At 47.0% G+C, this 15,643-nt stretch overlaps 1 protein-coding gene across 1 annotated transcript in view; it reads right to left on the reverse strand.

Annotated features, from left to right (window-relative positions):
* Nucleotides 1-245: 245 nt before the first annotated feature.
* TRAM2 (translocation associated membrane protein 2) overlaps nucleotides 246-15,643 on the reverse strand; it is a 50,199-nt gene continuing 34,801 nt past the window's right edge. Inside the window, exons 5-11 of the mRNA XM_083606701.1 lie at nucleotides 14,969-15,027; nucleotides 12,349-12,433; nucleotides 11,644-11,714; nucleotides 8,955-9,059; nucleotides 8,255-8,398; nucleotides 6,810-6,988; nucleotides 246-4,988 (exon numbers count right to left, since the gene is read on the reverse strand). Of these exons, the coding sequence (XP_083462827.1) occupies nucleotides 4,915-4,988; nucleotides 6,810-6,988; nucleotides 8,255-8,398; nucleotides 8,955-9,059; nucleotides 11,644-11,714; nucleotides 12,349-12,433; nucleotides 14,969-15,027 (717 nt within the window). The 3' untranslated portion in view covers nucleotides 246-4,914. The remainder of the gene's footprint in view (nucleotides 4,989-6,809; nucleotides 6,989-8,254; nucleotides 8,399-8,954; nucleotides 9,060-11,643; nucleotides 11,715-12,348; nucleotides 12,434-14,968; nucleotides 15,028-15,643) is intronic.

Raw genomic sequence — 15,643 nt, forward strand, 5'->3', positions numbered from 1 at the left:
AAGAGCCTGCTGGTTTCAGCCCATGGATTTCAAGCACGAGTCTGGGGAGGTAGCAAGGACTTAAACCAGGACATTTCTACAGCCAACCTCCCCAAAATGTCCAGTCTGCACCTCCAGCTTAGTCAGACAAACTGCAGACTGAACTTTCCATGCCTGGCCTCACAACAAAGGAGACCTATTCGCTGAGGTGACTAATGTCAAGCCAACACATGTTAGTGGTGAATGCACGCGCACGAGTTCTTGAGATCTTTCTATGCCTTTTTATTTCAGAAAATATTGTGTCACAGATAGCTTTGATAAAAGTTGTTCCAACAACAAAAATTAATACATACTTTAAGGTTTTCAATGGTATAAGGGGGAAAATAATTGACAAGGAATTCCTGAAAAAAGTTGTCCTCTCCTTCCCACCCCTCCAGAGCCATCAAGATGAAATGTGAAAAATGGAAGAACAGGCATTTTATTTCAGCTTCCTGACTTAAATTTGGTCCATAACATTAACACAAACCCCGCCACAACAGGTACACATTCAACACCATATTCTGTTGTATACTTTGCAACAATTCTGACGTAGTTGTGCACTTGGGATAATAGAGGCTACACTTCTGGAAGACACAAAATCAGGAATAGAGGTAACTGATTTTTACCTGTAGTAGTAGATGTGTTTTACATAGCATTTACCTTTTGTTCGAAAATCGCCCACAGAACACGTAAGGATTGTGTGGGCAGAAGAGAATTATGTTTTCCTAACCGCTTTACCAGATAGGCACTTTAAAAACAAGCAAAACCTAAGCTATTTTAAAGAATACAAATTTTAATGCCCTGCTGTAAAAATACCAATATATGAGCTTTGGAACGTTTGTGGTTAGACCTGCAATATATTGCTCCACAACTTCTGATCTACCTAGGACATGAGGGGCAGGAAAAGGACTGTGAGGTTACCTCTCTCAACCCAGAACAGGTAACAGGATAACTCCCCGCCTGGGCAAAAAGTAATAATAAAAAAACCCATCACATTAGATAAACGATTGCCCTATTTCCTCCTCCCAGAGTCAGAGCACTCACAAGGGACCACAAATCTAGGTGAGCTTTTTATTGTCCAGCCTGGGAGGAAAACCACGGGACAAGGAGGGGTGTTAGCACTAAACCAAGTAGCTATGAGCTCAGTGCTACGTGGGATAGCCTTTTCCTAGCTGAAGGCACCCTCAAGGTCAAAATGCGCTTGGGGTGTTGTTTAATTATGCTTCGGTGGGTGGGGGGCTCTGAAAAAGACATGCACTGCAGCTGCCGAGATGGCAATCTGAAGCAGACCACCAACACAGGGGAGACAGAGTTGGGACTTGGCCCCCACTTTGAGAGGCACCCTTTTCTTTCCCTTTTTCAGGGTGTTTTTCAGCAAAAAGGCAGAGCTAAGGAAACCTACACACACAGCTTCTGCTTCAAACTGCAGCCTCAGTGAGCGACTGCATTAAAAACATACACACAAAAGAACATAACTATACATAACACCTAGTTCTGTTCTCAGTCGTCACGAAAGGACCATACGAACAAAATGAACGAGACTCCTTGCAGCTTCTGCATAAAGTTTCAGAATGAAAGCTAGTTGTCTAGAATTAAAAGCAGGCAACTGAATCAGGTCTGCTGTGGAACTAAGAGTACATGTTTGCGTACTGAGGCTTGTGCTGTAATACAGCAGAGACACTTTCCATTAAGGTACTTACTAAGGAACACCTACCGATAGTATAAAAAAAGGCATAGAAAATTGAGGCAATGTGTTCAGCAAAAGCTGTCCCTTTTATGACTAGCTAAACTGGTGTACAAATGTCGGGGGGGGGGGGACACTACATGGAGAGACATACAGAAGAAAGGTACAAAAGGCTACGTGGCAATGTAAGGCACTTGTATTGTTCTGCAATATGCTACACGGTGGCTTGACAACTTTGTGCAGGAGGAAGCAAGGTTGTGCAGGCTGCTTTGTGCACCTTTTAAAAGTGATCCTCTGAGCTGCCTTGGAAGACATATGGCGCCGGTTGCTGCAAAGTCAAGGCAGCTCTATTTGGTGACGGTGGGTTGTGCTGCAGCAGCTTGGAGTCTAGCACAACAAAGTAAGGAGAGGTCCCAACTTAAAACAGTGGTGTCTCTCTTTGGAACAGTGTCCAACCATGCTAAGGAAGGTGAGGGCAGAAGGGAGGCAGGCCCGGCTCCCATTAGGCTCAACCAACAGAGAGAAGCCTTCACAGCTGTGTCCTGTTGGCTCAGCCCACTTCGCCTGACCTGCTTATAGCACCATCGTCCACCCAGCATCGCCCTTCACTCCTATTCAAAACAATATACAGATGAGGTATATTTGGGACTCAACAAGGAGTGACAGGCACACGCTGGTAAGTTTGGCTTCGGCTCAGAATGTCCCTTGTCTGGACATTCCAGGTTTTGGAGGAAAGGGAAACTGATGTCTCCAGGTACGCTCCCAAGTAGCGCCAACAAGGGAACAAGAGTGTTTCAACTCCTCATACTTGGCAACGTTCCCAAAAGCTGTGCAACCGGTGGCCAAGCAAGCTCAACCAAGCCCCTGCCTTGGCTGCCCCTCTGTTTTACTGTCCTGGAACATGAGATACAAACACAGCTTGGTGGGTTAAAAGTTACGCCGACTCAACTGAAGGACACTACAGGATAAGAACGTGTGCACAAAAATAGAAAGCTGGAAATGAAACCTGCACCAGTTACTATAAAAGATCCCATTTGGGGGGCGGGGGCGGGAAATATTTAAAAGAATAAACCAGGCATCTGGTGGCTTGAACGCGGTGAAGAACCACCCGGTCACTCGCTCGCTGTGAAGGGCTGCTGAACAAGCTGCCATTCCCTAACCGGTGTCAACCCTTTGCAGAAGCCTCCTTAGCATGCATAAATCGGGAGGAAATGCTGTTGGGATCAAGAATGCAGCAGAGAATGGCACAGGAGAACATCCACCACCATTTATGGCACAGGAGAATGGACGCTTCAAGCCCCCAGTGTCTGAGGCACAAGGTTTCTACGTAGCACTTGCTGGAAACGGCAGCTGGGCTCCAGTCCTGCTTTGCAGGCTTCCCAGGGGCACCTGGCTGAGAATGCTGGACTCAATGGACCACAGGGCTATAGGGCATAAGATGCTCTTATGTTCTTAAAACATGTGCAAGGTGATCCAGTTGCACTGGGGACAAAGGCAAGTCCCAAAACCCTGGCGACTGAGGCAGACACAACTGCACTAAGGAGGACAGCGGATACCGTTCCCTGAAAACCAAAAAGGGTAGCAGTACAAAGAAGCTGTCAGTTCTTCTTGGGTGAAGGACCTATTCCCTCTCCCAGAATATGCTTCTCACTGTTAGTTCCACTTCAACAAAAAGAGGAAATGTAGCAGTTAGAGAAGGGTGGCCCCCGAGGTAGACTGTACACTGAGTGCCCCCACCAGCTTTGAGAATAGGTGACAGTAGATGGAAAGCAGTTTCACCCATGAGATTTCCTCTCACCGCATTCATAATACATCCACGTATTAAAGGTTAGGAACTGTGCAGCATTCTGTGTGGAAGAAACCTATGTAGCCTTAGAAGAACACCATTCTCAGGAGCTGCAAAGAGCAGCCAGAGTGGAAATGGGTTCAGATCCCCTTGGACAAAACTTGTGAAAGAGTAGGGGGGTGGGGACGCCTGAAAAACAGAAGGCTATGGTTGCCATCCTAAAGACACTGGCTAGGGAAGAACAAGAGGCTTACTTCGGAGCAAACTTGCACTGAATACACTGTACAGGCAATAATATTGCTGTCCTATGTTGGTATGGGTGGACCACTTGAACATGACAGACCCAGTCATAAAGATTTCACCAACACTTCATGAAGGAAACTTGCTGCAGAGGAAACAAAGGCACGAGGAAACTGTCCGCTTGTTAAGTAAGGAGGTCACAGACCACCCACAGACGTCTGCCCTGATCTGCTATTTCAGTGAGCAGTGAATCTTCTCCCTGGACTAAGGCACAGTCGGCTGAGGGTGATTCTCAAGGCCTGGGGAGATGCAAAGCCTGTCTGACACATACCAAGCTGCCAGGCCAGCAGGTCTATTTGTTGGTGTTTCAGGAGAATGCAGTAAATTCTATTTTCGGCTAAGAGGAAGCAGTATTGGAGAGAAACTGTGCGCACCTGTCCCCTTCTCCAGAATGCAACTGGCTAAAATTTCAGTCTCTGCGAACAGGCATAGCACAACCCAAAAGTTACATACATACTAAATTATGTTTGTGCACTTCGCCATCATGCTGTGAAGGCCTGGCACATTCTAAATGTTCCGCTAAGATTACTAGATATGTAACAGAATTAGGAAATGCAGGCAGAGAAGGGACCTTAGAGGTTTGCTCCATTTCCCATTCCAATGCCATTTCCTACAAACTCGCTGTGCAAGAGTGCATTGTCTGAAGGGATTAAACCTCCACATACTAGCCAAATGTTCTATTGTCCCGGCAACGAAGCAAATCATGTCCTACAGATGCCACCTCTCCAAACCAAAGCATCACGAGCGAGAGTGAGGTGGGTGATACTAAGTCAGGGAATGGGATTCCAAGGAATAATCGTTTACAAAAACATCTCTGGGTGCAGGAAAAGCAGCAAGAATACATTGGAGGACAGATTAAAATGAGCAATAAGAAAATACACTGGCTGAGGAAGGTGTTGGTGTTCTGAAGCCCCACTGCGGATGGAGAGGGGCTTTTTGGTTATTGCAAACTGTCTGGAGGCAGAGAGAGAGGGGGAAAGAGCTTTTCGGTGGTACGTTGATTCAAGCCGTTTGAAACCGGGCTTGGTGAAGACACAAGGGAAGGAGCTGCTTCTTATTCCCAGAGTCCTTAGTCTCGCATTTTCCATTTCCTCCTCCAAGATTCCTTGAAGACTGTGCTTTGGCTCTAGGGAGACTTGATTTTCTTGGTCCGCGGCGACGTACCATTTTCTGCTTTCACCACTCCATTTTCATGGTAGCCTGAGGTGTGGGGAGGAGAAAATGGTATTTTAATAAAAGTCTTCAATAGGTGCTTGTACAAGGCTTTTAAAGACTCAAAGAATGGAGTCTGGAATGTTGTATTTAGTACTACAATTGTAGGGTGAAGGCAGTGCCCGCCACCCCCTCAGCTAACTCTGACAGTTCACATTGTCCCCTGAGGTTTTCCGAAGCCACAAGTATGGGGTTTGGTGGTATGAGCAGAACTGCTCTACAGGAAACATAGCTGAGGCTCCTGGCAGATTTATCCTATGATGTCGTTGGCTTAACTGGTCATATTCTGCCGTCCCTCCAAAGATCCAGCAGTAGCTCACCTATGGCTCTCACGAATTCACCTATTCAGGAAAATTGCAGTGCCAAAAAAAATTGCTTGGGCAGCAGCATGTGAATCAAAGACTATTATCTTGCCCGTTAGACCCCAGGGAGTGACTGGGTGAGATGGGGGGGGGAGCTGCAAGGGAACCAATAGGTGTCTCTGGGCCACTAATCCTCCCCCCCCAAATATGTGTGTTCTAACTGCAGCAGCTGCTTGGGACCCAGCCAGGTCTGGCCTGTTTCAGAAGAGCTCATTGCACAGACCAGAAAAAGCCACTATTGTCTACTAGCTGCCTAAACGAGAAGAGTTGCCCAATTAAAACAACCCTAGCCGCTTAGTCATATATATCTTAACAAATTAACCAGATCTGCATATATTAGGCATATAAAAGAACAACATGTGTCACAGCAGCAGGTATTAGCTCAGAAGAGGAGTCTCCCACATTCTTTTTAACACAGAAGATGAAGGTTAATTCTGTGTCCAGGGCGGCTGTCTACCAGCTCCACCTGGTACGAATGCTGAGACCCTACCTGCCTGCAGACTGTCTTGCCAGAGTGGTGCATGCTCTAGTTATCTCCCGCTTGGACTACTGCAATATGCTCTACGTGGGGCTACCTTTGAAGGTGACCCAGAAACTGCAATTAATCCAGAATGCGGCAGCTAGACTGGTGACTGGGAGTGGCCGCCTGGACCACATAACACCGGTCTTGAAAGAACTACATTGGCTCCCAGTACGTTTCCGAGCACAATTCAAAGTTTTGGTGCTGACCTTTAAAGCCCTAAACGGCCTCGGTCCTGTATACCTGAAGGAGCGTCTCCACCCCCATCGTTCAGCCCGGACACTGAGATCCAGCGCCGAGGGCCTTCTGGCGGTTCCCTCATTGCGAGAAGTGAGGTTACAGGGAACCAAACAGAGGGCCTTCTCGGTGGTGGCACCTGCCCTGTGGAACGCCCTCCTATCAGATGTCAAGGAAATAAGCAGATATCTTATCTTTAAAAGATATCCGAAGGCAGCCCTGTTTAGGAAAGTTTTTAATATTTAATGCTGTATTGTTTTTAACACTTGATTGGAAGCCTCCCAGAGTGGCTGGGGAAACTCAGCCAGATGGGCAGGGTATAAATAATGATTAATAATAATAATAATAATAATAATAATAATAATAATAATGCCTGCTTCTTTTCGTTCTTGATGAGTATTTTTAAATATATATATTTTCAAATCTGCTGCCCAATTAATCTTTTCCTCCCAGCTGAACAATATATATATTTTAAGAAACGGGATTAATCTGACCACACAGTCAGCTACACACTAGAGCTAAGGCACATCGCAAGCTGCCTCTCACACCAAGTAGGGCCCCTGCTCCCTCTGAGCAGAAGCCCCTCTGCAGGTTCCAGGCAGGCAGCCTTTCTGAGGGGATGCAGTGCACACCACACAGTGCTCAGAGCTTAAACCAGACACGGGTGTGATGCCCCAGCAGGATGCTCACCTGACTCCCTTTTGATGGTCTTCAGCTGCTGCTTGCCATGGGTGGCGGCCGCAGCCGCAGCGGCTTTTTTCCTAGCGCTCTGCTCATTCCAGTACTCCCGCCAGCGCCGCAGCTGAAAGTGGATGAAGCGCCACATCATCCAGGCCTGTGAGAAGCACACCAGAAGCAGGACACACATCCTGGGGGAAGCAAGCAAGGGAACGAAGGCTGTGACTGAGCAAGGAGCTGGCCGGCTTCAAAGGGGCGCCCCAGGGAGTGAAAGAGGCTGCCGATTTAAACACCTGCCTTTCTGTATCAAAAGCCCTGGGGAAACCTAGACTGAGGGCTGGCGCACCCAGGTTATCAACTCTGCCACTGCCCATCGTGGGCTGGTAGGCATGCACATTTTGCTTTGATCCACAGCCAGATCTCACATGGCAGTGTATGAAAAAAATCCTGAAGATAATGGTGGACAGCTTCATTCAGAGGACTCATTTCCAGGGAGAAGCTATTTGTGCTTGTTTACCCCGAGAACAAGGGATGCGGGTGGCGCTGTGGTCCAAACCACTGAGCCTATTGGGCTTGCCGATCAGAAGGTCGGCGGTTCGAATCCCCGCGACAGGGTGAGCTCCCGCTGCTCGGTCTCTGCTCCTGCCAACCTAGCAGTTTGAAAGCACGTCAAAGTGCTAGTAGATAAATAGGTACCACTCCTGCGGGAAGGTAAACGGCGTTTCCGTGCGCTGCTCTGCTTCGCCAGAAGCGGCTTAGTCATGCTGGCCACATGATCCAGAAGCTGTACACTGGCTCCCTCAGCCAGTAAAGCGAGATGAGTGCTGCAACCCCAGAGTCGTTCGTGACTGGACCTAACGGGCAGGGGTCTCTTTACCTTTACCCTGAGAACACTTCAGCTACACCGGAGCCCCATTTAGGCATTATGTTACCCTCTGGTAACATAAACTTCAGGTTATGTTACCGGCAATCCCAGAACTGTTTTGCCGTGCAAGCATGTGAAGAAGCAGTCTACCACCACGCACGCATGCGCAGAAGCGGCACTTCCGGTAGCAAAAACTTCGGGATACGGCCGGACCTCCGGAACGGATCCCGTTCGCAACTGAAGGTACCACTGTATATTCTAAACAAACCCATGGCACCTCTCTTATGGCTACAGGGCACAGTCAAGTACTAGTTAAGGGGAATCTCTAACAGGTGCCCGCTGCAGTCAACGCTGGTGCCAATTTAACACTTAACCATGTTTAAAACCCGCAGGGTAAAGGGAGGACACAAATCCTGTACTTTATGCCGTGGGAAAGAGATGGGAGCTGGACTGACTGGGAGGGAACTGTACTGCTCTCATGCATTACTTCTGCACCAGGCCTAAATAGATGGAGCCCTGAACTCATCCAGCACCCCTGCCCTTGGGCTTTCCTTTGCTCACCTCCCAGAAACAAAATGCACCTGAGCCTTACCTGAAAAGTAAAGTGTTGAAGTTTCCTTTCTCGGGGTCAAACGCCTGGTTCTCCACTCGAGCCAGCCCAAAGCCAATGACCAGCACGGATAGGGTGAGGGTGAAGAGCCGGGAAACGACGAACACCACTGCCCAAGCATTAAACCTTGTGGAATTAAATAGGAGACCATTCGACATTTCAAAAGGGGGATACTTGCCATGCCTCTTAGGTGGGCATTTTTAATAATGTACAGGAGCTGTCAAAGACTGTCAAGAGGCAGTAGTAGCGCTTCAGAAGAAACGCAGTGTGCAGGTTATTTCAGTGGTGCACCCACAAAACACTACACTGAGCTGTAGTCAACTAAGTCCTATTGAAATTAACAAAACTATGTTAGTAGTCACTCTTAATTTCAATGGGTCTACTCTGAATAGGGCTAGCACTGAATGCCACCTACTGGGTGTGATTCAACTAGTGAGTCCCGTCAGTAGAAGTTATTCAGCAATTATGTTAGAAGTCTTTCTTTCTTTCTTTCTTTCTTTCTTTCTTTCTTTCTTTCTTCTTTCTTTCTTTCTTTCTAATTCACATCTAGAGTATAGCAGGAGATGATACTGGAAAGGAGCATCTAGTCTTAGAATTCCCCAGACATTTGCTAGTGAGCCTCAGAGGCTGCGGGTAGCCATGAAAGGAAAGCCATGCTTCACCCACACAGAAGAGCACTTACAGCTTCTCGTTGTTTTCATCTGTGAAGTAGAACAGGCGAGCCATATGGAAAAGGAATTCAGCTACGTACTGCAGCAGCAACAGGATGAGTCCCAGGCGTGTGAGGCTGGAGAAAGGGAAGGACAATGGTGATTGCAGTAGAAGGGATGAAACCTTTTGAGCCTCCTCTTCCCTCTCCCTAGCATTTTACTCCAAGATTCCCCTCAGGGTCCCTTCCGACTCTATAGATTGATGAGTTAAAAGGCTGTGCTGCGATCATGGAAACTATCAGGCGAATCAACTTTGATTCCACCTCACCCCACTCCTTTCAAAGACCAACGCTGAGTTTTACTGTGCTTTTACCCCGGCCTCCCAATTTTATGTGACAAGAACACCAATTATGAAATTTATAAATCAAGCAAAGTCACACATAAAAAGTATCAAGGTGGTGCAGAACGACATATGCAGGTACAATGAACCTTAAGATACCATAAAAACTATGCAGAGTAGTCATAAAAATGACTGGCTCATCCTGAAAAAATGAAAACAACTGAATAGGCCTTTGAACGTAAAGAGGTCTTCCAGAGATGCCTGGAAGTTAGCAGGGAGGATACTTGATGAATCTCTGCTGGAACACATTTGCTGCGTTTAAATCACTGGGCTAGTCTTGGGAGGAGGCCATGAGCTTTGCTGTGTAGGAAATCAATTCCTCTACCTCCTGCTCAAAGCCTAGAGACTTTGGGGCAAACATGCTTAAAAAAGAAGTGTGTTTTAACACCATTACAATCATTGTGAAGAAAAAGCAGTTGTCTAGGCCCCTGATCCAATGCCATACTTCCAATCCAAATGGACCCCCCTCTCACCACGTCCCCATGCTAAATCCCCTACAGCTGCTTTTTTTTTTTTTACCCCAGAAGGTGCTGTTTACTGCAAAAATAGCTGTGTTAAGCATCCCTTTTAAAAAGCACGACCAGCACTAATACAGTCAGTAGGAATTGCACCCAACCTCTTGGCCTCTTCTCCGATGGCGGTGCTGTTTTGGGCATGGGACAGGCCTTGGGTCTGACAATTGTCTGACTTTATCTATTCCTTTATTTACTTTATTCAACAGATTTCTATCCTGCCTTTAAGAATGTCTACTGTCACAACATTGCTGGCATCTGTCTGTCTCGAGAGGCAATGGAGACCGCCTCTGGGGATGAAGTCAAATGGCTGTGTTAGCAGCACCCAAGGGACCTCCCTGGGGTGCAAGCCTGAGCAGTACGTATGGAGGTCCTGGGGTGCCCAGACCACAAGACCCCCTTCTCGGCCTTGCTGAGGTGGCCCAAAGGAAAGCACCAGCTTGGCTGCATGAGTTGCTGGAAGGAGGCATACGAGGCTAACACCCCAGAGGACAGGATCACACTTCAAAACGACCTTGACAGATTAGAGAACTGGGCCAAAACAAACAAGATGAATTTTAACAGGGAGAAATGTAAAGTATTGCACTTGGGCAAAAAAAAATGAGAGGCACAAATACAAGATGGGTGACACCTGGCTTGAGAGCAGTACATGTGAAAAGGATCTAGGAGTCTTGGTTGACCACAAACTTGACATGAGCCAACAGTGTGACGCGGCAGCTAAAAAAGCCAATGCAATTCTGGGCTGCATCAATAGGAGTATAGCATCTAGATCAAGGGAAGTAATAGTGCCACTGTATTCTGCTCTGGTCAGACCTCACCTGGAGTACTGTGTCCAGTTCTGGGCACCACAGTTCAAGAAGGGCACTGACAAACTGGAACGTGTCCAGAGGAGGGCAACCAAAATGGTCAAAGGCCTGGAAACGATGCCTTATGAGGAACGGCTAAGGGAGCTGGGCATGCTTAGCCTGGAGAAGAGGAGGTTAAGGGGTGATATGATAGCCATGTTCAAATATATAAAAGGATGTCACATAGAGGAGGGAGAAAGGTTGTTTTCTGCTGCTCCAGAGAAGCGGACACGGAGCAATGGATCCAAACTACAAGAAAGAAGATTCCACCTAAACATTAGGAAGAACTTCCTGACAGTAAGAGCTGTTCGACAGTGGAATTTGCTGCCAAGGAGTGTGGTGGAGTCTCCTTCTTTGGAGGTCTTTAAGCAGAGGCTTGACAACCATATGTCAGGAGTGCTCTGATGGTGTTTCCTGCTTGGCAGGGGGTTGGACTCGATGGCCCTTGTGGTCTCTTCCAACTCTATGATTCTATTCTATGATTCTATGAGGCGGTCTTAGGGACCCCACTCCAGATTTGTGTAGGGTTTTTACCCCTTTACCTTTTCTTCTCCCAAATATATCCCACAAAGCAGTAGAAGTTTAGGACCATTTTCCCTTCCCCGAGATGGGCTGCCTTCTCAGGTTAGCCAGCCCCATCTGCTCCTCGCTTCCCTCTACAGCACGTGCAGAAACAGCCTTCTTGACCGTTTGGACCCACTATGATTGCAACATAATCATAAAACAACCAACAATATATTAAAGCAAAAATTAATAAACAAAGGGCTTAGGCAGGTCCTCTTAGAAGACTAGAACCCAAGCCTGCTTTCTGTGAAGTTTAATTTAAAACCGAAGCAAACTATACAGCTTTGGAGCTGCAGACAGAAAAACGCAGGAACTATTTATTAGGAGTTCCTTTTAACCTGAAGAGAAAGCAGGTGTGCAACATTGCCATACTGAAGACGGTGGGACCCGCAACACTTACTTTAAGAGGTATGCTCCAGCTATATGCACTAGATAGAGGCTGATATATTGCAGCTGACGAGGAATCTCTTCCTGCAAAGAAAGGGGAGACCAGAAGAAGCCAATTTGCATCGTAAGTGGCAGTGACTGGGCTGCACCTAACACGGGCGAAGCAGAGCAGGTGCAGTCAAATGCAGGGCCTTGGTGCATCTCGCATCAAAGAAATCTGCATGCCAGTACAACACACTGCTGCACTTTCCACAAGGCTTCCGTGGAGAAATTCAAATATGTTAGTGGAAGGGTGTCTTTCACACACCACTAGGACCTGAGTAGGAGAGCAGGAGAAGTGCTTTTCAAAGTATTTTCTACAACTGTGAAAATGTACCGTGGCTTTCCTTGGCCTTAAGAAAAAGCATCAACTTGGAAACTTCTTAGTCAGTTTAATATTATTTTAAACATTCATTCAATTTTTTTTTTTGTATATAAAAAAACTTATTTATTTCACTTTGTATTTAACAACTCCGCTGGTAACTATGGGTGAATGGAATCTCATGCGGACACGCGAGTGGGTTGGCAGAGGAGGGACTGATCTCTCTCGCTCACCCACTGGCTTAAAAAATGCAGGCTAGTAGCTTTTGTGGCCTTATCAGCACAACCCCCACCCACCCACCCACCCCTACTGGCCTCCAAAGAACCCTAAGAGAAAGTTAGTTAGGATGGTACTTACCTTCCGCACCTTTTGGAAATATAGTTCAGGCAGTGCATGCAGCCAGTAGGACAGCTGGCAAAGGTAGAAAAACTTGACCTGGAACCTAATATTTAAGAAGAAGAAGTGCATTTCTTAATCATCCACATGAAGCAAAACATTTTTTGCCATTCTCCCTCCTGACTGTGAGGTCCTCCTTTTGAAGCTTAACGGCACAGACGTTTCGGAAACAGAGGATTCCTGAGACTGTCTTAGCGGATGAAAGCTGGCCACTGACCCTTGGCAATTGCTGCTGCAAAATATGTTTTGACGAAGGGGGAGAAAGGGAAACGAATCACTTCTGCTAATCTGGTGCGCTCTGGCAGGCGAGGAAGCAGATGGCCACATCCTATCTCTGTGCTGGGTCCCAGGCAGAGATGTGAGTTTGCCAAAGTGGTGCTTTCACGGCTGTGCAGCTGTCATGAACTGCTGAGAGGCACCGCTAGAGGGATGATAACATGAGCGGAAGCCTGACTTGGTTATAATTCATGCTCAGTGACGACAACTCAGGAATCGGACGTATCATTGACACATAAACTATGGAAAAACTACACACTGTATCCAAACAATATTTATTTAGGACTCACAGGGCAGACAAGGATATTGATAGGATTCAGGACTGAGGCTGATGAGACAAAAGAGTTCCAGAATACCTGCACAGCCTAGTAAAAGAGAGGCCTTGTGGAATCAGGAGCAGTTTGTTTCTAATGCCAGCTGTGAGGGTCTCTGGGGTAGTTTTTACGCCTGTTAAGATGCTCTGCTTTACAGTAACACTGAAATGTTCTCAGGATATGGAGGAATTTTATTTTTTTTAAAACTGCATACTTAAAATGAGGCAAGCAAAACTAACCAAAAGCCAGTTTTTAAATCTCTAGTGCAATTGTCTTGAAAAAGAATGAATACCAAAGTTGAGAGCAAAATTGTAAATTTATCGTTTCAATTCCTTCATCACCTGCCCAAATTACATATAAGCGCAGGGTAAGACGGGATGTCACCCATGGTGAGTGATAAAGGAAGTGAAGCCCCATCTGCACAAAATAGGGCAGTATCATGCCACTATAAACGGTCATCGCTTTCCCCAAAGAATCCAGGGACATGTAGTTTGTTAAGGGAGCCGAGTGTTGTTAGGGAACTCCTGTTCCCTTTTGAGAACTACAACTCCCAGAGTTCCCTGCAAAGAGGGATCAATAGTTACACCACCCTAGGAATTGTAGCTCACGCTGGTTGGGGGAGTGGGGGAGGAATGTGGGCCTCTTGACAATTCTCAGCATACTGAACACACACCAGTATCTCAAACAGACCCATCAATCATGCCATTATGTGTGCACTTAAATCACCGTTAAAGGAAATGTCATCATTTTCCCTACAATCCTACAGTGGTCAGGGTGTGGTCTGAAAGCACCTGATCTAGGGGTGACCACAGCTTGGCACCTTCAGTTCCATGAAAGGAGAAAGGTGAGATATGAAGTGTAAGGAAAATAGAATGTAATACGGGATTTTAGTTCAAGACACAATTTCTCAGAATGCATAAGGAACTCCATACAAGTGCAGAATCAACACAATCTTTTTTATCTGGCTGGGTCGAACCTTCCGGAGGGGTAGTATTTGAAGCTCCTTTCATAAAACACCCTTCTTGAGATGACATGACATTATTAATACTGGCGGGAATAAAGCCTTCAAGGACACAACTGATACATCAGAGAGAATCTATGGAGTACTTCTCTGGAACTGGAAGGTTAAAAGGTGCGCTTGATCCCAACATTCCTAAGAGAAGTATCAAGATCAGGATTTGCGAACAGAACACAAGAGCACAAAAGCGTACCTGAAGTTTGCTAAGGATGCTGTCTGGATTACTTGGGAATGAACTTCCTGCGGTTGGGACACAATCCTTTAAGAAGTGCCCAGCACAATGCGCAGTCCGTTCTTCCCCTGCTCTAGACTGCCCCTCCGAACACCTATCGGCAGACGGTTTCCTTTTCCTTGGAAAAGAGTTGGCCTCACGGGGAGCAAGAGCATTTATGAAGCAGAGTTGCTGCCCATAGACACAAGCACACTCCTACAAGGAAAGTGAAGTCCCCCCATTCCCTGGAATAAAATGGTTGCCTTTAAGTCTAACAACAGAATTCACGACCACAAGTCATAGTGCTTGTTGGCCACTTGGAAAGCTCTAGAAGGAGATGAGATCATCTTGTGGAGGAAAGGCTACTGGTCCTGATGGCTCTGTCTTGCCTCCAGTAGCAGAGACCCTATGTCTCTGAATACAAATTGCGAGGGATTCCAGCGCAGGAGAGGAGAAGGCTCTCAAGCTCACGTCCTGCCTGCCCATTGGGGCATCTGGTTGGCCACTGTGAGAACAAGATCCTGGAGCAGAGAGGTCTTTGGCAGGAGCCAGCAAGACCACCTCAGGTTCTTAAGGATAAGGATTAAGCTTGCAATATCAGCATTGCACACAGGAGGGGGCTGCAAGATCACTTCTGGCCGGTTTGAAGATGCAACTGAAGTACTCAATTCACCCTTATTCCTGTTATCACTCACTCCTGACCTCAGATAAACCAACGAGGAAGGAAGTGGTTGTACTTAACAGTACTCTGTGGCTACTTACGGGAGATGAACATGAGGGTAGTTCTCCCACAGACTCTTGGGGTTTGATAAGTATCCTTCCTGAAATGAAGGAAGACACACAAAGTGAGAGAGGGAGTGGGAAAGAAAGGTGAGTTAGCAGCGAAGACTGGCTAAACAACAGCTGCCCAAGTCCCCATCGCCTCTGCTAAAGTTGATATGTCTAGGTGACAACTCCAAGCTATTGCGCAAGACTGTGGGAAATATAGACACCTTTTCTTTGTACAATAAGCAAACAATGGGGAAGTTCTTTCTACAACAAGGGTGGGGAACCTGCGGCCCTCCAGATGTCGTTGGACTACAATGCCCAGACTACCTGGCCAGGCTGGCAGGGGCTGATGGGATGCAGAGTTCAGCAACAAATGGAGGGCCACAGGTTGTGCACCCTTGTTTTTCAGCAACAGCAGTTGCAGACAAGTGGGGTTGGTTGTTGGCTTCTGTCTGTCTTGAGGGACAATGGAGTGACGTCTGGGGACGAAGTCAAACCACTGTGTTAGCAACACCAAAGTGACCTCCCTGGGGCTCAAGTCTTGGCAGTGATTCTGGAGGTCTTGGGCTGTCCAGATAACAAGACTCCCCTCTTGGTCCCTGTGATGTGGTCCAAAGGAAAGCAGAGCAATGCGTTTGGCCCCAGCTTGGCTGCAGGAGCTGCCAAGGC

Source organism: Podarcis filfolensis (assembly GCF_964270895.1).
Source record: "Podarcis filfolensis genome assembly, chromosome: 3".
Taxonomy (NCBI): domain Eukaryota; kingdom Metazoa; phylum Chordata; class Lepidosauria; order Squamata; family Lacertidae; genus Podarcis; species Podarcis filfolensis.